General features: G+C 37.0%; 1 protein-coding gene across 4 annotated transcripts in view; it reads right to left on the bottom strand.

Moving 5' to 3' along the window:
* Nucleotides 1-21455, bottom strand: part of LOC114066264 (E3 ubiquitin-protein ligase HERC2) — a 105774-nt gene that overhangs the window by 32164 nt on the left and 52155 nt on the right. For all 4 annotated transcript variants that reach the window (XM_027900811.1, XM_027900813.1, XM_027900812.1 and 1 more), the window contains 28 exons: nucleotides 20824-21015; nucleotides 19434-19621; nucleotides 17631-17823; nucleotides 16832-17014; nucleotides 16090-16274; nucleotides 14295-14442; nucleotides 14007-14203; nucleotides 13544-13774; nucleotides 12735-12870; nucleotides 12200-12343; nucleotides 10636-10778; nucleotides 10168-10435; nucleotides 9864-10006; nucleotides 9423-9521; nucleotides 9158-9326; nucleotides 8924-9049; nucleotides 8231-8339; nucleotides 7957-8096; nucleotides 7292-7482; nucleotides 5594-5699; nucleotides 5345-5436; nucleotides 4613-4788; nucleotides 4069-4180; nucleotides 3107-3188; nucleotides 2865-3008; nucleotides 2205-2295; nucleotides 561-738; nucleotides 72-153 (listed from right to left, as the gene is read on the bottom strand). In XM_027900811.1, the coding sequence (XP_027756612.1) occupies nucleotides 72-153; nucleotides 561-738; nucleotides 2205-2295; nucleotides 2865-3008; nucleotides 3107-3188; nucleotides 4069-4180; nucleotides 4613-4788; nucleotides 5345-5436; nucleotides 5594-5699; nucleotides 7292-7482; nucleotides 7957-8096; nucleotides 8231-8339; nucleotides 8924-9049; nucleotides 9158-9326; nucleotides 9423-9521; nucleotides 9864-10006; nucleotides 10168-10435; nucleotides 10636-10778; nucleotides 12200-12343; nucleotides 12735-12870; nucleotides 13544-13774; nucleotides 14007-14203; nucleotides 14295-14442; nucleotides 16090-16274; nucleotides 16832-17014; nucleotides 17631-17823; nucleotides 19434-19621; nucleotides 20824-21015 (4248 nt within the window). The remainder of the gene's footprint in view (nucleotides 1-71; nucleotides 154-560; nucleotides 739-2204; nucleotides 2296-2864; nucleotides 3009-3106; nucleotides 3189-4068; nucleotides 4181-4612; nucleotides 4789-5344; nucleotides 5437-5593; nucleotides 5700-7291; nucleotides 7483-7956; nucleotides 8097-8230; nucleotides 8340-8923; nucleotides 9050-9157; nucleotides 9327-9422; nucleotides 9522-9863; nucleotides 10007-10167; nucleotides 10436-10635; nucleotides 10779-12199; nucleotides 12344-12734; nucleotides 12871-13543; nucleotides 13775-14006; nucleotides 14204-14294; nucleotides 14443-16089; nucleotides 16275-16831; nucleotides 17015-17630; nucleotides 17824-19433; nucleotides 19622-20823; nucleotides 21016-21455) is intronic.

Genomic DNA, 21455 nt, shown 5'->3' with positions numbered 1-21455 from the left:
CAAATTTCAGGTCAAACAATGATCACGGTATTCCCATGTGCTAGAAAGCTTCTGGAACATGATACTCCTACCTTCATCTGTCAAAGCAAGAGTCTGAGCATCTCTGCTTCCACAAGCAACCTGAATGACTCGATGGCCAAGAAGCACTTTAACCTACAAAAAACAAGGAGTAAGCAAGAAGTTTGTTTAAAACTGTGTTTTAAAACCTTACAAACATTTCCAAGGTCTTATGACTAATCTTGTTCATTGTGCCCAGTCTGCTCAAAGAACTGTCAAGCCATGCTCCTACAGTGCTACAGTAGTAGCTTTCTGCTACCCAGGACATGAATGTCAAAACCAGCATTAGTCATTTTATATCATTTCCCAAGAAAGAGACTGGATCTTTTTGGCCTTTCTGAAATAGCTTTACTGTTATTAGAGGCAGGTGTACCAAAACCTAATTCAGATCATTCCAAAACAATGTCTTCATACTGCTTTCATGTTCTTTGTTACTTTAGCTTTATGTTATCATTTATTAAACACATTTGTATTTCATCAGAGACAAGGAACGTTTATTTTACCATCTTAGGCTTCAGCTGTGTGGTATTATCTCCATGTCCTAGTCTTCCATATTCTCCAAGACCCCACGTATAGAGTTCACCACTAGAGGTAATAGCAGCACTATGGGAACTGCCACAGGCAATATCACGGATGCGTTTGGTTTTCAGTGCTTCTATCAACCTGGGTTTATCGCAGTTCCTAGAGAAAATGAACAACAAATTCATTGAATTAATTATGAAAGTCACACATTCACAGTCCAATCACGCAACACAATCCAACCTTCACAATCCAAAAAACTTTATGCAATAATCAACTGCAATCTCAAGATAAAATAAGATGCAACACTATGATGCCAAGATGAACTCTTTAGTAGTACCATAAATATTAACTTTACACTATTTTAACGTGCTTCTTTAATTCAAGAAGTTTTTTATGGATATGCTGCAAAACTTAGGTGACAAAGTCAAAATACCGAAGTGATGAATCAGTTAAACTGCATTTAATACAAAGTGAAAACCAATATCCTGTTATTGTCCAAAGTGAGTGATTTGTTAGTAGCAGACAGAGACAGACAGAAAGAGATGACACTCCCATCCCAACTTTGCTCTTTACGAGAAAGAAATCAGAACTAGAATTTACTGTTAGGTTTCTATACAAGTACTGGAAACTTTTACTATTCTTATGTTTACAATATTCTCTTAATTCAGGGAACAGATTCAACTCAAGATTTTCTAATATTGACTGTGTATCAGAACAACTTTTAAGGTTCTACAAAATTATGCACGGTCTCTGGAAAATTTGCTCCCATGAAATGCTCCAGAGTTCCAAATCTCACCTTCAACAAAATTATAGAAAACATGAGACAGTTGAACAATAAACAACAATACTGCTCTCATCTGACCTTCCCTTTTCATCAGTCTGACACACATCCTTATGAATATGTACTTGTTTTAATGTATTAACCATCTGAGTGGGGTACTGTGATTTTTTTATGTAATATGAGCAGGTCCTCAAAATACATCAGAATGGCAAACAAAGATTCCCCTACAGGCTTTGTTTATCAGGGTTTTTTCTTTCAAAATATTGTTCTGTTGGTGCATACAGAGTAAAGTCCTGAGAAAATTCATTTTTTTCCTCAAAGCTGTCCTGTGGAGGATTAAACTCTTGTACTACTGAAAAGTTTAAGAAATTTATTTCTGAATAACAAGTCTGTGAACCAAAGTCTAAAGAAAGGGGCTGTAAAACACTCTGACAGGCTCACATTATGAACTGTTACAGCTCAGGAATATAAAACTGCAATGGTTTTACTTCTCAAGGCACCTCTGAAAACGTTACCTTATAAAAATAACCAAGAACTGTGTCCCCAAAAGCATGCAATTTTATCACGGACATTCAAAAATACTACTCAAGACTTTATCCACTAAGTATGTTTTCAAGTATTACATTAGTTGAATACCTTCCTTTTAAATGACTGATGAGCACTACAAATGCTGCACCATAAACTGGCACATGCTGCTGAAAATAAAGAAAGTCTTCTTACATGTTTTTTTTTTACTCCTATTGCATTAAAAATCCTGTTATTGTGTATAGTGGTGGTCAGCTGAGTTATAACACGAAACACAAATCTCGTCTTACTGAAATACACACAAATTTGATATCCTTACATTCGACTGAAGTGACCAAGTTTTCCATCATCTCCTTCACCCCATGAAAACACCTTTCCATCAACAGTTAATGCCATTGCATGTCGGCCACCTGAAAGTGTAAACAAAAAAATTAAATTCGAGCTTTCAAGAAGGCAGCAGGTCTAGCTACAATTTGACATTGCTGTAAAATGCAACTGTATGAGTCTTTCAACCCCATACACAGCTTATTTTCTTCAAAGTTTTTACGTGATTTAAAATACATAACTTCTGTAACAGTAGGTTTCCTGGTACATTACAAAAAAAAAGAAATAATCACTCAATTTTCTATTTTCAGTGCTGCAAGAAAAAAGGGAAAAAACCAAACGCATCATTTAGCAATATTAAAAAAAAGGAAAGCACTTCCTCTGAATCAGACAGAAAAAAATTACCAAAGTCAAGTTCCAGCAGATAATAAAAAATGCATGGTCTAAATTCATAGATTTTAATAACAGAACCATTAGATTTAATCTGACATTGTTTGCAACAGCCAGAATTTAATAACCTGTATTTATTTAAAAAAAAAAAAAAAATTCTCATACATGACGCTCAGGTGTCACAGCACCCAAGAAAATTGCAAAGCAACTATTTTCAGGCTTATTATGTTATGTTTACATATATAAGCATAGCAATAATTAGTACCTGAGTGAACAGCCACCTTCTTTACCACATAGTTACTGAGAGCTGTGATTTGGCGGGGAATAGGCACAGTTCCACTAGATATTCCTAAACCCAGCCTTCCATTTGTGGCTTCTCCACAGGCATAAACTTTACCCTCCACAGTCACTAAAATGAAGAAGAAAGTTTGACACACCATTAGCGTTTCACAACTGGAAATCTGCTTCTGGTCTTAGATAATTACACTTATTTCAAACTTAAATTACCTGCAAAAAGGCTTTTGGATCCTCCGGCTACTTGTACAACGTTCAAAGCAGAAAGGGTTTCAGAAAACGAAGGGACCTTTATCTACAGCAGACAGGAAATAAAAATCCCACCTTAATGTTTTACACTTTAAAAAGAAGAGTTTTTGCATGATAAACCGGTTAATCTAACAGGTACTTTCAGATGCCTTACACATACACGCTAATATACACCCTGCAGGCATAAGACAGAAACCAAGAAAATGCATTTAGTACTGAAACTACGATAAATACAAAACTCGAGAAAAAATGAACTGTGACATAAACAAGGACTTTCTTTTAGGAAAGTTTTCTTCAGAAAACCAAAGAATAAAGGAAAGGTTAATATTTTATTTCTTGAAAGGCACTGTATGGATACAATAATAAATATTCACAACATAAACTGAAGAACTGAACTACAACATAAATTGAAGAAATGCTCTCAACATAATTTTCAGATTAATCATATCTTTAACCAATTTAGCATTTGCCTTGTATTTTCTAGGTACTAAAAATTATGTGTAAATGGCTGCACATAGGGTTGAAATTCCTCCTGAACTACACTGAACAGCAATCAAGTTTAATAAATTATAAGATCAGAATTCAACTTTTTTTCCTGATGACTGTACCATTTCCAGGTACAAGTAATACATAGAAAAGTTCACCAATATCTTTATTTTATGCATGCAAACTCAAAAGGAACAGAATGTGTACAGAGTGCTACATATTTTTAGAAAAATTAGTTCACTATCATCTAAAATGAATGATCAAGTGGCTGCTAAAAATCACACCAGATTTCAGAGTAACAAATCTACTCTTCATATAGCTTTTGGAAATAAACCATAAAAATCTGATTAAATTTGAATTAATTTTAGTTGTGTGAAACTTGTACATTTTTATTTTTCTCTGGTTTTTTTTGTACTGATGTATGAAAACAACAAACATACCTTGGAGCCTTTTAGCCCTCCCAATTGGTCTTTGTCATTCAGTCCCCAAACAAAAACTTTGGTTCTTATTGTAGCTGCTGATTCTAGCCCAGCTGCCTTCCTTCTAACAAGACTGAACATATGCAGAAAAGAAAATAGTCAGTTTAGCAAAAAGCATGTTTAGCATAGGCACCTTTTTACTCTATTTCCTGATCTTTTCAGTTTGGAACAGTTTCAGGACTCAGACTACACTACCAGAGTTTAAAAAAAAACCCAGAATATTCTGCTGAGCACACATGCTACATATCAAATATAAGCACATCAAGTTTTTAGCTCAGTTTACAAGTATACTGCAGAAGCACATGAGTTGTACAAAATGCTACCACCTAACCAGCGTGACAATCTTAAAGAACTAATTTATTGACAAAGGATCCACTTACAATTCCAATAAAACTGATTTCTCTTTACTACCACTCAAGCTAATTAAGCTACTATAATCTCCTGATTATAAGAATGTGTAGGTTCTTCATCATTTCCCCCTGCCCCCACCACTGTAGTTACCTACCTCCCAGTGTTAGCTTTATCATCATCCTCTTCCTCATTATCAGAAGCCAGGAAAGGGACTGCAGCCAAATCTTCATCCTCTGCACGTATACGTCCCAGTATGCTGAGGCCATGTATTTTGCAATCAATCCCAGAGCTTCTGCACTGCTTGATTGCAATCTCAATATACCTGTGATACTAAGAAGAAAAAAAAGCTATATTGCCATCTTTGGGCTTCTATGTAACTTCTTAGAACACAGGAAAGAATTAGAACTTTTCCTTGACTTCATCATCTTAACAAAATGAATCTGTAACTGTAAAGACTTGGATTCTGAGGTCTAAATTCATACTTCATGATAAGCACATGACTTCATTCAAGAAAGATTTCACTTACAATCTTGTGAAAGTTTATTATGCATTTCTCCTTGCTGTTAGTAAAAAATAGCAGAACTACTGTCCAAAACTATCCCCAACTTTAAGTTTACTGTGATATCTTCTTGGGTTCATAGATATATTGACTTAAATGAAAATCTCCTAAAATATCATTACAACTATGTCTACTATAGCGTTACACTGTGATTATGGTAAAACTTATCAGAATAATTAACTGTATTAAACTGCCGGAAATACCACTAATTTAGAGGAAACATAAAATACCATGTGTTAATAATCACAATAGTGCTTTTCATCCACCTCCTGCACAACAACATTTTTTCTGTTGCATATGAGGAATTCTCACACAAACTTCACTTACTTCAGTACAATCACTGAGTAGAGGCACTGTGGTGTCTGTAGGATTTATATTGATTGTCTTTAGCTCTATAAGGTTATTTAAGGAATTACCCCCTAGAAAACATGGAAAGAAAAACATTTTTAGATATGGTGTTTGTTTCACAACCAGGCACTGCGCATGTTGAACAGCTATGTTAACTGAAACCAGGCAAATATCTGCTATTGAGCATCAAAAAAAAAAGGTTCTGGACTTCTCAGAGAACAAACATACCTGAAACTACAACTAAGGAGGGCATGTAGCTGCTGTCTGCAGGGTCCACGATCATCTTTAGTCTGTGAACAAGAACATCTGGAAAAATCTCCAAGCGAATCCAGTGCTAGGGGAAACATACAGAATTTCATTTTTAGATGGTATTGTTAGGACCATATGGTTAACAAGAGCATATGTGTAATGCTTTAGAAGACAACATGAAACACAGCTGCTATATAAGGCCAATGGAAAATGACCTTGTGAACTTCTTGCCTTTCCTACCTCTAAATACAAGAGAAACAGTTGCAGCAAAAGATTTATTTTAGCAAAGACCAACACCACTGGGAAGACAGAAAGCACGATACCAATGGAGGTCAAGAAATGGGATAAAATACAAATCTTAGGTTACACTCAGTAGAAAACCTGAATGAAGAATACTTGGGGATATTCATATTCTCAGCATGGCCATCAACAGAGCATCAAAACACACTGGACAGTAATCTAGCAGCAAAATCCCAGTGCCTAAGCTGCCCACAGAGCATTACTGAAGGCAAATAAAAGTGATAAACCATAAACTAAGGAACAGGGTTTTTAATAAATTATCTAAACAAAGGAGTCAAATGTACAGTAAACAACTTAGCCAATGACACTAAACTAGCTGTTGACTCCCTCGAAGGCAGAGAGGCCTTTCAGAGCGATCTGGGTATACTAGAGGACTGAACAATCACCAACTGTATGAAATTTAATTAGGGTAAGTGTGGCATTCCCCATCTGGGATGGGGTAATCATGCTTATACTTACAAACTAGGGGATGAGAGGCTGCAGAGCAGCCTCACAAAAAGAGAGCTGGGCATCCTAGTGGATAAATAGTTGAACATGAGTCACCAGTGTGTACTCACAGTCATGCTGTGAAGGCCAACCTCATGCTGGGCCGCATCAAAACAGGAGTGGCTGGCAGGTGAAGGGAGGTGATTCTCCCCATCTACCCTACTCTTGTGAGACCCCACCCGGGGGACTGCATCCAGCTCGGGGTTCTCCAGCACTGGATGTGGACCTGTTCGAGCAGGTACAGAGGAGGGCCACAAATGCAGTAGAGGGATGGAGCATCTCTCCCACAAGGACAGACCAAGAGAGTTAGGGTTTTTTGGCCTGGAGAAGAGAAAGCTCTGAGGAGACCTCACTGCGATCGTACAGTACCTAACAGGGGCTTATAAAATGGAGGGAGAAGGACTTTTTATACAGGCAGACACTGCCAGGACAAGTGGCAATGGTTTTGAACTAAAAAAAAAGGCAGGTTTAGATTGGATGTCAGGAAGAAATTCCTTACTCAGAGGGTGGTGAAGCACTGGAAGAGGCTGCCTAGAGAATTTGTGGATGCTCCATCCCTGGAAGTGTTCAAGACGAGTTTGGATGTGGCTCTGAACAACCTGATCTAGTAAGTGGCATACCTGCCCCTGGCAGTGGGCTTGAAACTAAATGATTTTTAAGGTCCCTTCCAAACCTACCATTCTGTGATTCTATAACTAGAAAGATGAAGCACAGCTTAAAAAAAATAGGCACACTTATTATGAAGAAACATAGTTTTGTACTTCAGATGTCTGTTTTTACTCTTCTTCTACCTTACACAAAGGTAACAAACAAATATATTTCACTAAGGCAAATACTTTTCCTCTGAAGAAAGAAATATGCCACAATAAACCAGTCAGGGCTTAAAGATACCTTTCCTTGTGAACCAGAAGACTGCCAGCACTGCTCACTACCATCAATAAGACGTGAAGCCTGATTGACAGAGGATGAGACATTCAGATTCTTAACTATCCTTGACCAATCATCCAGTAACATTCCCCGCTGACTACTGTGCCGTCTCTTCAGCTGCTTTCCAGAACGTCCACAGAATACAGGAGACTGACCTGCATGGTTAAGTGAAACATTAGGCATGTACCACTCAAAGAAAATGGCTTTTATGAAACCATAAGTAACGTGAAAGGTAATATAACAAGTCAAAGACTTCAGGTATGTAGCCTAAAATTAGAATACAGGAGGATATCCCATCAGTATGGTGAAACTATGGATTAGTACATAGTTCTCATGCTCAAAGAGCATGTTCTTTTTTTTAAAGGAGTTTCAAGTTTACAAGTTCTTGACAAGATAAATTCAGAAGACATTTAAAAGCTATTTTTTAAAAAAACAGTTTTAAATTTCAGCTCCCTAACACAGTGAAAGTACTGTTCAGACTGACTCCTTAGACAACAAAACATTTTTAGCAGATCAGAGCACTGCTACAATTGCAAGTGGTGGATTACAACAAAACATTAACCCTTAAACCTTTTTTTTTGTAGTGTTAAGAAGTTTAAAAAATATGTCACTTGGACTGTGAAATTTACCTGGCTCATTTATTCTGCCAAAAGTATGTCTGGTGTTATGCTTCCTGGTTTTAAAACAGGTTTCACAAAAGTCAAAATCATCACAGTTCCTGCATTTGAATCTAGGCCCATTGATAGGAAACATCTGACAGCCATCACACCTGATTTGACAACAGAATAACAAGGAAATATATATGGTACAGGTTAACTGTAACACAAGACAAGATAATAGAATCAAGACAATAAGGTAAAGGATAACCCATATTCATTAAGAAAAAAGTAAACCATCACTTACGTGACTCCAGGATGAATGCTGGGGACTAATTCCATTTCTGACAACAAGCCAGTCCAATGAGACTGTTGAGGAAAGTCCACAATAACGTCTTTCCCATTGGCACTAAATGCTGTGACAAAAACATGGAGAAAATACACGTTGCAAATCTCTAAAACATAAATCTGAAAGTGCTTAAAATAGTATTCTATTTGAATTCTTCTACTCCTATTTTTTTCATTTATTTTTTTAGAAACAGTTCCCAAGTGCGAGTGTACTTCTAAGCACAAATACAGTACGATCAAGATCTCCACCTCTTCAAAGAACCTATGCTTCACAGATTACTTCAATAACATCCCTTAAAGCTTGACCCAAGTGCATCCCACTTTCTCCTCGCTTATGAAGCCTTCCAGTTAGAATTATTTCTTAAAGGAAAATGATTGATTCTTCCAAAGTATAAATCAGAAACAAGCTGCACAGATGCCTAAAGACTTTTACTGTATATTAATGAAGTGGCTCAAAAGCAGATGAACATGCTAACAAAATGTGCTGCCCCAGAGTACATCTAAATTCAAATTCACAGACTTCAAATGCTTTCTATATTCTTTATCACCATGCAATATTCCACAAAACAGCATGATTTTTACACGTGTCTATAAGAAAATCTGTGTGGTTTCAAGTTTTATTACCTCCCCATACATTTTGAATATACATTACCTTTCACAATTCCCACACTTCGGTGAGTAACTGATCCCCATTTGTATTTGGGTGTGGTAACAGTGCTTTTCACACGCACTTTGTCACCTATCTTGATGTGAGAGGCAGAACTCTGTGGTGGGAATCCTAGCATATGAAAGAACAAATGTACAGTGAGTGGGTTTACCCCCTCCAAAAATAAATTTTCCTTAGAGTATCATTTTTTAATTAAAAAGCAGTCAGCAGTGAACTTACCTAAAAGCTCAACATGGATATATCTGACCCAGTATGTACCACCCTTTTGTTGCCAATCACACTGTACGTTCAGGTCATGCAATCCATCTCGATCCAATTTAATAACTTTGCCTACATCTCCTTCACAGACCTCCTCATAGGTTCTGCAGCACCTAACCATCATCCCCACCTAGGGAAAAAATGACAACAGAATGCAATAGCTATGCAAAGACTTTTGTACCAAAAGGAAAGTAGTTTCAATATAGCTTTTGATCACCATACTTACCTGAATATTCTCCCTCACGTACACAGCATAGTCATCATTACTTAAGAAATCAGCTCGTTTCTTATAGGTCTGGCTCTCTGTTACAACAGCACCACTTGACTGAAAAAAAATCCAAAATAAATATGTAAGAATCACAAAATTTGGTTTCACTTCAGATAAATAAAATTGTATCTCTGAGGGATAATTACAGCTACCCCCAGTGAAGTATCTACCTGCATTCCATTCTCCCGTGTGCTACTCACACATAAAAGCATTTATAGATTATTTTCAGCTGTTTTATGACATGCCTTAGAAACACAGGGCAAACATGATCCTTGTTACTGTTCTGAAAGCCTGGGACAGCAGAATGTGCTTGTACTTCTCCCCATTTTCACTAAAAGGAAAGAATTACAAAATTTGCAGCTAGGTAACATAACTTAGATTTAATAAGTTGACACTTACCACAGGACAAGCAGCTTCAGCTTCTTCCACCTCCTCTGTTATTTCCTCATCTGAATACTCATCAGAGATAGTATCAGCATCAGAGAGATCGGTAATTTGAACATCGGGGTGATCCAACAACCAGCCAACTAAGGCTTCCACTCCTAATACAGAAAACAACCTCAGTCTGTCTCCAAGGGATTCTCTGACATTCTTAAGAAAGCATCCAAAAAAGAATAACAACTGCTACCTACTAAGTACCATTTTAATCTCCTTGTAACTTTCCTTCTCCTTCTAATACCATTAATTTAACGAAATAAAATACCTGGTAATCCAGAAGCACTTCCAGAGGTTCCCGACAGAGATTTTAGGGCAAATTCTATGTTTTTCCTAGGAAATCCCATTTCCATAAGTTGAACTACAATGGGGAGGGGGGGAATTGGAGACTGTTTGCGTTTCTTCACTTTTGTGGGTCGGATATGTTGCACTGTGATGGGTGTTGTAGATTCACTAGAGCTGCAGTCTTCAAACAATGGAGTTGAAGGATGTGTAGACTCTACAGCCAGATACTGGCATACTGCCAGAGCAGCAGCCTAAATGGGAACAAATAAATCAGTCCAAGTAAAGCAAGCACATTTAGTATGTCTGTGTGTGCGTACAACTAAAATTAAAGGTTATTTGCCAAAATGGTTTAGTGTCACTTTTTTAAACTCATAGTTTAAAAAGTTTCAATTGGGTTGTGAATTGAAAAGGGTTATTTATTTGGTTACTTTGCAGAAAACACAAGCTCTACCTCAAGCTCCTGTTTGTCAAATATTGCTTTCACAGGTGATGGTTGTGTAGCAGCTGACAGAAGTTGCTGTAAAAGGATCATGGGAGGCTGAGGTCCTTCAGGAGACATATCTCCTATGTCGGGAGAGGCAACTGCTCCATCCTCTTGAAACAGAAAACATTATTTTAACCAAAACCATGTAACATGAGTCAATCACGAGACTTATTCTGAGGCCTACTGGCTGATCGAGCATATTGTTATTTTTCACATATTTCTTCTTCACAGGAATCATGTGCTTAAGATTAAACTATGTGTGCCACAATCTCCATACAAAAAAAAGGCAAGCAAAAAAAAATGTAGGTAAACAGTAAATTTACTAAAATACACCTAGAACACGTCTAGCAGAAACTACTCAGAGGACAGTGAATTTGCATAGGTGTCTTCTGAGTCCACTCTTTTTGCAATAATTTTATTATCAAGAGATCCTTCTGGGATGAACCATTTTATATAGAAAACCATCAGTTTCAATGATCCTAAACCCATGGTACATACTTCCTGGATTGGGTTATTATCCCCATGATACACCTCTTGGGAACAGCTCCATATGGGAGCCCATTGTCCCTTCAAAAGTGAATACTTTTTTTAAATCCACTTGCTCACAATTCTGCAACTTTCTTATTCAATGTCGTATTCTTGCTGGCATAAACATTCATATTTCCTAGATATTTTCTGTGACTATCTCAAGAAAGTGTTCTCACTTTTTATTAACTCCAACAAAAGAAAGTCTTATTTGAAACAATACTAAAACAGTTAATAGTCCTCATGTAGTTATTTTCTGATTTAAAAAAAAATGTTAGGGTTTTTTTCCCTTAAAAAATGATGGCAGAAGTAAAATTATGTTACATTCCTAACAAAATCTGATGCGTCTGTTGACTTAAAATTTGGCAGTTGACAAAAACTCGCAGAAATACAGGAGTAAAGCAAATATATCATCATATTTTATGATATAACACAGCACATGTTTCACAAAGGCTCAAGGAATTAATATAAACTCTAAAGTCCTCAAACAGCTATCCTGAAAGCTAACAGAGCTATTGTATTTATTTCTATATGTAAAATGCATCTACAGAATTCAAATTATTAGAACTACAATTCCTTAAAGTCCTTTTGAGATTATTCTTAAGACACTGTATCCCAATACTTGTTTGACTGGAAACTGCAAAACATTTCAAGTAAAAGCAATAGTCAATTGAGAACTCACACTTTATGCCTTGAAGTAGAAAAAGAAACCACTGCAAAAAACTGTCAAGTACTTTAAAACTACTTACAAAGCTTATTAACTACAGAAGACCTACAAATTTAGCAAACACCAGTATTTCAAGGTTCAAACAAGCTTCATTACCCAAGTTAAAAAGTCAAAATGCTTTTAACACACTATTTTAACAGTCACAAATCTTTTTTTTCATCTTAAGAGGGCAAACTGAAATTTCTACCCTCCAAATGCCATAAGCAAAGGTAACACAGTCATTCGCTGTGTCTACCATCTAACCATACAGCAGCACAGTCAGGTTGCATTTCAGAATACCTGCAGGATTTAATGCAGACTCCTGAACAGCCGGCTGAGATAAGATCTGCCTTAGTGTATCCTGGTGAGAAAGCAGAGCTCGACCTGCTTTCAGTATGTACAGCTTTAATTGCTGGCATCGCAGTAGATCCAGATCAACTTGACCTATCAGAAATATTAAGCAGCCATTAGTGTTAGGAATCTCTTGTATTGTACGGCCCAGGATATTAAAAACAGCGTCTTCCCACTTTTCACACCCTGGACAATCATGCAGTTGACAGATAGCACAATCAGTGCAGTTAAAACGTTATACGGATTCAATACTTTAAACAAGTCAGTACAAGAAGTTCAGCCCCTAAACTTATTTACATTTTCTCATCAAAGTAAAAAAAAACACTCTACTTCCAATGCAGAGCAATTCATCTCCTAGCTAAACTTGTCTCATAACTGGTTCCAGGAAACTCTTTTTCTTCTGTATGTTTGCTGTTACCAGTATTTTTTCCCTGAGTATATCCACTTTCAAACAAAAAAAATCGTAAAAAGTCCCCAGTTGTACCTGAAAGGCCCTGATTGGGAGATTTCATTCTTTGTTTTTCTATTTTACTTCCAGCCAGATTTACCAGTTGAGCCCAAATGGATAGCATAGGTTCAGTGAAAGGCAAGTTGTTCACATTAAAAGCCACAACTGGAAGCTAAATGGTGAGGGAAAAACCAGACAAAACAAAAAAAAAATGCAGTTAAGCATTTTCCTAAAATACTACAAAATCATTCAAAAGTTTCAATGGTTATTAACTGAAGAACAAAAGTAGCATTTGTCTTACTGCTCTTGCCCAGGAACAACTAGAGAGGATTTCTATTCCCTACACAGCTCCTAAGCCTGTATTTGTACCACACAATTGCAGGTCTACCTGATGAAAAGGCAGGACAGTGTCAGAACAAGGAAGAACTGTGGTCTCTGAAGCAGATCAGGCACTTAGCCAGTGTTTTCACTAATGCCATATCAATCAATTCAAGATTCAAACGAAAACACCCAACACTTTCTACATGAATTAGCAAATTAAACGCAAGTTAAACGCAAATAAGCTCCTCTCATGTAAGAGCTATAAATCACATTGTAATAACTTGGAATTTTACTTCAAGTCAAAGAACTTCAGCTTAAATCCCTCCTCCTTTCACCTCAACAAGTGAGGATGAGATTTAAAGGCCCTTAACAGCTTTGCACAAGGACCATTTTAGCTGTGCATTCTAGCGTCGTATGTGCTTGGTGTCAATGTGTTTACCCAATAAAGAATGTCTTCTTTGCACCATATTAGTAATTTAAACCTTACCCTTCTCAGTATTAAAGCCTCAATAAAACAAACTTACTGGTTTCAGCTGATTCAGAGGGCACACTCTACAAGTCCGCATGTCATAGAACTGTACAGTGATTTTCCCTTTCGGGGTGATGCGTGTCACTGTGCCTTCTCCAAATTCATCATGAACTACTTGTCCACCCAGCCTCAAGCGACTGTCTATGCCACCAATCACAGCCAAGACTGCCATTAGAGCTCCCACCTCTGGATTCTCAGTGTCAGGGAAGTAGTCATCCAACACAGCCTAACAAAGAACAATAAAATTTAACTGTAGGGAGAAAATATATATTTCTATCTGCTTTAAAATACAAAGTTAATCACAAATATTTCAACTTTAAAATTATAACACAAATATTTATAAAAATAGAAAAATGGTTTCAAAATTAAGCTTAATATTGTTTACAAATATTTAGTGTTTATAATTTCAAAATAAATATTGCTATAAAAATGAGCTTATTTTAAAACGTGGAAACTACCCCTTCTGACTGTTTTCCTGCAAAGATGTGGGTGATGGAGGTTAGCTGAGAGTTGATGTACTTGTTTATGAGTCCATTCCACTGGCTGAGCGAATGGAGCGTCCTCAGCAGTGCCACTATTTCTTCTGCTAAAGTACTACTATGAGTGGCAGTTAGAGATGCTTGGGGCCTGGCCTTTCTCCTTCTCAGAGTAGATTCTGGAAAGACAAAGTAATTGCACAACAGTTACCGTTTAATGCGCGCATTTTCCATACATAAGGATAAAACACTGAGGGAAAATTCTTGTACCTCTGAGTAGTGGGATATCTGAAGAACAAGTACTAAGTAGGCTCCCTAAAAATCCAAACAGCTTTTCCACAAGAAATTTCATGTCTCTTGACCTTTCATTTTTATCCCAGGATGGAAGTACTGCTTTCAGTAAATGTACAGCAAGGATCTAAAAAGAGAACAAAATTAGTGTTATTCTATTCTAAGTCACCACATATTAAAGAAACTTTCAAACATATTAAGTACAGAAGAATGATATTTTTAAAGTTAGCTTCCCTTTGTAGTTCTTTCTACAATGCTGATTTCTTTCCCATTGTGGAAATTACAGAGCTACTGATCATCAGTTTACTAAGGGATATTTTAAAAGAAGTTGTGACAGTTCAGAGTCAGTAACAATTTTATTGGCATATTTTATTAGCAAATCCAACCTCTTCAATACTCGGGACATGAGACAAACACAACACTGGGAAACAATGTAAATGACATAGGAACATAGGAAAAATAGGAATACAGAGGGAGAAGGTTTGTCAGATTCCAGACTCAGTAATTAGTACTAAGATATATTTCAGAATTAAAATTTCCAAGTGTTCTGCCATGAGACTATAATAGTTAAAATTCATGAGATATAACGCTGAATGGTAGAAGGCGGCAAAAAGCAAATCACCCAAAAAGTGACACCCAAAAGTAGTCCCTGTGAAACTAGGGCCTCCAACACAGTACAGAGGAACAGGTTGGCATCTCTATACCAAGACATTCAGTGCAGGACTAGGGGAAGGTGCAGCACTACAGTATCAAAGAGCAGATGGGATTGCACATTCTGAATAGAAGTATTTTGGGGTTTGAGCTTCATCATTTTCTACCCAGAAGACCAATACAAGTGACTAAGAGTGAAGAGAACTCTCTTCTTCTAAACTTCTGTCAGTAACACATCTTTCTAGAACTTCAAGGTCTCATCTTTTCGTTGTTATCAAGTTAGGTGCTGGTACAAGAGGAATAGTTGTTTCAAGTATTCCCTGAACAGCACAGGTGACTCTACTGCACTAAATCCTGGGTGATGACAGAAGTCTAAGCACATTAAGTATACTGGCAAGAATTTGCTGTGAAGATCACACAAGAATGAACAGGTCTTTAGGATGCAAGGCTTTAGTTAAAAAAAAGTTGATGCCTTATCAAGGAGAAGATTAAGATGATCTTTAGATCCCCAAGCCTTGAAACTTTGCAGAGTAATTCCAAAATAAGGTTGCTTTTCAGTCTCATGAAAAAGGCACTAACAAGATGCTAAGGAATGAAAAAGGAAAAAGAAAGAAAAAAAGGAAAAGAAAAGAAGTAGTAAGGGGAAGAGGATAAGGTAAATACAATACCAAAATAAGATGCAAAGATGTAGCTTCTTAAGAGAGATTATAATTAAAATAATATTAGCCATTTACTATGGAAGGAGGAACAGTAGCTAATACACAGTTGCATAACTTTTATTAAAATTGCACATCTTTCCTAACCATCTTCTTGTTATTTTCTTTATTCACCTTCTAGGAAATGTTACATGGGAGTTTCTGGAACACATTTTTGGAATACCGTTTTGACCTTATATCTCCTCTCAACAGAACAAGGAAGTCTGTAGTACTGTGAAGGATCAAAACTTACAGGTGTATATTTTAAACAGTGAATCCTCAACATAAAAAAATGTTATTTCTTTCAATTAACTAAAAACTGATTTAAGGACATTTCCCACCTTTTTTTTTAAATACATTTTTTTTAAGACAACTAAAGCCTACTAATTTTATTGCCTATCAAAGTAATTTGGAAATGCACACATTACCTGTCTCTGTAGTGAAGCAGCAGTGAAAGATTCATGCCCCTCAACAATTTTCATTAGCAAAGTTATCCACTGAGATGTACTAAGAGTGCTGCACATCTGAGGCATGAGTGCTATGCTTCGAATGAATCCCAACGTGCACCAACTCCTATGCTGTTCTTTATAAACTAATTTATTTGGTAAGGAAGCTAAAAATAAAAAGATATATATACATGTAACAGTTAACTTTTCCACCAGCTACATCTATACACTACATGGGGTTTTTTTGGACAAATCAGAACACTGTGCTATTCCACTGTCTTTACATGAACTATTAACTTCAGTTTTAGAGCCTGTAATTATTTTATTAAATATGTCTTTAAAAGGATTCTCATCATTATACTGGTTCTTCACTTAAAAGTAGTTAATAGCATTACTTCTGAAATTACCGAGAAGCTACATAAAGGAATATGACATAGTCATACTGTTGTGTCAAACAGAAAAAGGTTGCTAAGAAATTAATTGTCTAAGCCAAAAATTCACACCTCATGCATTCTTTCTGCCTTTACTGTTTATGTTCTACAAATGCACAAGATCACTCACATTACCTTTAACAATTAAAATTTTAAAAGCTCTGAAACACTTTCTCTAGCCTTAGAGGCCTTAGAGGGTTAAAAGCTAGTAACAAAAGATTTACAAACTTACAAGACAACAAATCACAAAACAGAAGCATACAGCTGAATCAGACTGCTTCTATATAAAATACCTGATTTATCTATTGTTCCACTCTCCACAAGCATACGGAGTAGACCACACAAAGTCCTAGTAGCATCACTTTGCATGACTTCAGCATGGACACCAGCAGAGAGACACAGTGTCTGCAACAGGTTCACAGTACTTGTCAGCATCATGGCAGTAGGGTGGAGATTCCTTTCAACTTGTTCTCCTTCTGAAGAGAGACACAAAAGGCAAAGGAATACATTAATACTGAGTTGTTTTATTTCACAGAGGTTGTGAAACAAACATGATGTGAATCATTTGTTGTAAATGTTTTCTCTGAGATGATTTGACAGGAGATCCCTTATTTCCAACTGCAAGAACAAATCTAAACCAGATATTTTTTGCATATATTTTAAAGTTATTCTCTAGCAGTACACTGCTTAAAAGAAATTCCAAGGGCAATGCCAGAAATAGGGAAACAGTGTGACTAGATGTATAATTTGGCCATATAAAAATCCACTTTAGAATGGCATTAATATATGTTAAAATGTATACCTCCTGGTATCTCTAACTGAAACTATTTCAATTTAATAATTTTGTTCTCTTTGGTCCACGGATATGCAACAAACCTGATACCATCATTTCTATCCTCCTTTCTCACAATAAAGTTACATTACAAAAATTCTGGTCAGAAGTGTACACATTTTAAATGAATCTTCTTTGATGAGGCATTTGCTCCTGGTGAAAGAAATATTTTCATATTACAAGATACCAATTTTGAAATTCAACTTTAAAACTGTGCCTCCTTTTGTTTAAAAAAAAAAAAATTAATTAATTTTTTTTACCCGAATCATCCTCAGTGTCTGAATCCTCTGTTGTGGGTTGTGTTGCAGGTGGTGGTTCAGCTAGTTTGAGATCATATTTTCCCTCCTTCCCCATTCTGTAAGAATTTGTACTTCCGGTGTCCCACTGCACTCTAATCCAGCCATCTTCTCCCAGTTCTCCAATCACACGACCCAAACCTGGTGTGGGTCCATCCTGACAGAACAGAGAGGTTCAATTTATACAATCAATAACACTAATTCATATCCAAAGTGCATAAAATAACAATAATGCAACTGCTGTTTTTTGCTGTTAACCTAAGGATTAGGTAGAAAACATTGAATAATGTTTTAACATCTGCATGAAGTCAGAAAGCATTTCACGATCTTCAAAAGAAATCATACCAGTAAACTGCATGTTTAGACACTCATGTTTAGATCTATTTTATCTATTACTTATGTCTTACATAAGTAGTAGTATGTCCTACATAGTTGGAAATGTATAATCTTGTAGTAAACAAATGATCCAATTTCTTGTTAATCAGAACAGTCTCCATAAATGGAATTTTCATCTCCAAAAATGAAGCTAAACAAAAAAATTAATATATTTTCTGTTAATTCTCCAAGTCTTTTGTGGCAAAAGGTCAGAATTGCATAGTGTTGCTTTAAGATGGTGAAGAATGAGGCTGGTTGAGAAAAACATGAACTGGGCCTCTTGCTTATTCTGCACCTGGCTCAAGCAAGGCCTAACAACTAAATGATGTCTGGAGAGAAGTAGAGGTTTCATGGCCCGATACTGTTTCAGAAGAGCATAAACAACTCTGTACCAGCAAGCAGCCACACTCCCTTCTCCGTGAAAAACAAGCCTTGCTATAACTCTGGTTCACTAAGGAGGTGCACACAAAGACCCTCTGATGAAGGTAAGAATCCCTGCTGCCACTTCAGTAACAGGGAGGAGGACCAAAGTGCTTATTCTAGCTCTTTTGTCAACTGTAAATACTGAGCAAAAGTAACGAAGACCTTCATTAAGCTCTATTAACATATTAAATTACACACCCCATGGGATGCAGCTGAAGGAGAACATGGGACATGTAACACATGTACGACCAAAGTCACCAAATCCCATCTATAATGGGACTGTTCCATTCCATTGGGACAAGACAACGTTTGTAGTATAAAAGGGGGGCTTCAGAGGCAGAAGGGGGAAAACAGCTCTGCCTGTTCAAGATCTGGTGACAGACTGTCTCTCTCCTCCTTAAAGGAAGCCTTTAGGTGAGCTCTGTGCTTCGAACTGTGTTGGAGCACACCCGGACATATTCATTTTTTATACATACATATATATATATATATATATATATATACGTATTAGATCTCTCTTACTATACTTTCTGTCTCAACACATATTAACACTCTGTAGTTAGTGCATTTATCACCAGCAATCCTGAGACTGCTTTTCTAGTGCTTCAATTATTTCTTTGTGGATCATGCAAGTCCTTACTGGACCCATCAGACCTACAGTACTGCTTTGGTAAACTGTGCTATTTGTGCACCTGTGCTTCTGCAAGTTCTTTCAAACTCAACCAGACTCATAATACTGAATTGGCTATAATCAGAAACTAAGTCCGGGTGCACACAGCCCCTCTGATCTCTGAGGGTCAGCTGGAATGCAAGGGGGCTTATTTTCTGCTAAATTCCCATACCCTTAATTCAACATTTTTGAAATGTAAACTGACCCTAAGGTTTGAATGACCAGAAAGTTCACAGACAGCCCACTGAACAGAGATTTTAGATTATAACACACCCAAACCTGTATGAAAGAAATTGTACCTGATCACCCCATTTCCAGTCTACCCCTCTCACTACTCGGGTACCAATTTTCATCATGGCTGCCAGCTCTGGACCAGAAACAGGGAGCTGAACAGGTGTAGTTTCCTTTCTTGACTCTTCTAGGACTGTAGCAGAAGCCCCATGAGAAGAGGCAATCATATCCTCTTCAATGTTGTCAGAACTGGGTCCTAAAGAGGCAAAAAAAAATTTAAAGAAAAAAAAATTAAAACCTGCTACAAGTTTTTGTATGTACCTTTGTCATGCATAAACTTTCAGGCATGTAAACTTTGAAATATAAAAGCAGTAATAAATGGGAACGCTGACTGAACAGGTGATAAGTCAAATGACCTTTTAGAAAAGTAGGTTTTAAATGCACAGGAATTTATATATTTGAGCTTGAAAAAAAACTAAGTGACAAGTGAATGAATGGAATGAATGAATGAATGGCCAGTCTCTTCGCGAACGAAGAACCGGGGAAGGTCTTTCCACCTTCCAGCCTGCGCATTGGATTTTTTAGGTGAGACACAGTGTGCGCGGAACTGAGCCCACCCTTTAATCCTGAAGTTCGTCTGCCGGGGCCAAGCACGCTTGGACGGTGGCAGCGAGGTCCTCAGGACGTAGATGGATTGCCTTAAGGGCTAACGAGCTCCATCTGCCCGGGGAGGGGCCCCGACCGGGAATCGAACCCGGGTCTCTGCAGTGACAGTGCAGTGAATTTTCCCCTGGACCACCGGGGGCTCCCTCAAGTGACAAGTAAGAGAGACATGAATAACGATAATTCAATTGGTTCAGTGGGTCTACAAATGGATTTAAAAAAAAAAAAAAAAAAAACACCAAAAAACTGCAAGCACTCCAGTTAAGTACAAGTCACAGGAACAAATATTTGCTGTTATCTAAGAAAGCCAAAAGAGAAGCAGCACAGCAATGGGAACCATGGCAAAACACCCCACAAAACTTCCTATAATAGAAAAAAGAAAGCTGAAACCTTAAATATGCAGACTGGGAATGTTTTTAAATGTGTAGAACAAATGAAATGGAGCAAGTAGAGAGTAGGCAGTTTTTAATGTTTTCATTTTAAATTTTTGTTTTCAGTTTATTTGTAATGTTTCCACAAAAACTACTCTATAACTCAAATTTTAGCAAAGGATGGCCAAAGCAAGGGTTAAATAGAAAAAAACTTGTGACTGAATAAAGGCTACAGTTGAATTAACTTTCTCAATCATGCTTACAGATATGGCTTTTACACCATGGTAAAAGTAAATAGCTTAATTAAGCACTATCTTTAAGCAACAAAATCATTCTGTCACTTGGGTACAGCAACAGGTAAAAAACAAAGGAGACTTATAAAGCATATGCTTTCCTCCAAGTAATAAACATGAAGATCCTGTACCTATCAGTCGCAGTGTTGTTTGTGTCAATGCCAGCATGCCAGAATTCAGAAGGAGGCTCAAGGTATTTGCACCGTGCTGCAGCGTCAACATGTTGAGCATGACCAGCAGAAAACGTGCCTGAGGAATAGTCCCAAGACTTGGTCCTGCTGGATTCTCATTAGTAATTGTTTGCAGAGGAACAGGCTGCAGACCTAATTCAAAAGTAACATAAATGACTAAGTCAGCTCACATTTGGGAGCTACAATAGAATTGGTTATTGATTCATTTGATTGATGGTTTAAAACATTTTTTTATTCCCTGCGTGGCTTTAAGAACTTACAAACTGAAGTTCCAAGAAACCTTTTATAATTTACATTTTAATGGTAAAATATTACTAATGAGTGTTCAATCACCTGCTGCCATGAAATCACCAGCATCCTCTTAGAAACTGGGGGGGGGGGGAGTTGGAACAACACACAGACAAAGTTAAAGTAATTTTCAGCACAAAACAAAGGAAGTGATTTTAACATCCCAGTTATTGGGAACTTTAAAAAAAAAACACCAAACAACAATATTAAGCTAAAACAGTTTTCTCCCCAGGCGAGAGCAACAAAATGAGATTCACCTAGTTCTTTAAATTTTGCATTGGCAT

Source organism: Empidonax traillii, unplaced genomic scaffold (assembly GCF_003031625.1).
Source record: "Empidonax traillii isolate 1590-97213 ecotype Southwest subspecies unplaced genomic scaffold, ASM303162v1 scaffold750:size552251, whole genome shotgun sequence".
NCBI lineage: Eukaryota > Metazoa > Chordata > Aves > Passeriformes > Tyrannidae > Empidonax > Empidonax traillii.
This window is presented reverse-complemented; position numbering and strand designations above follow the sequence as displayed.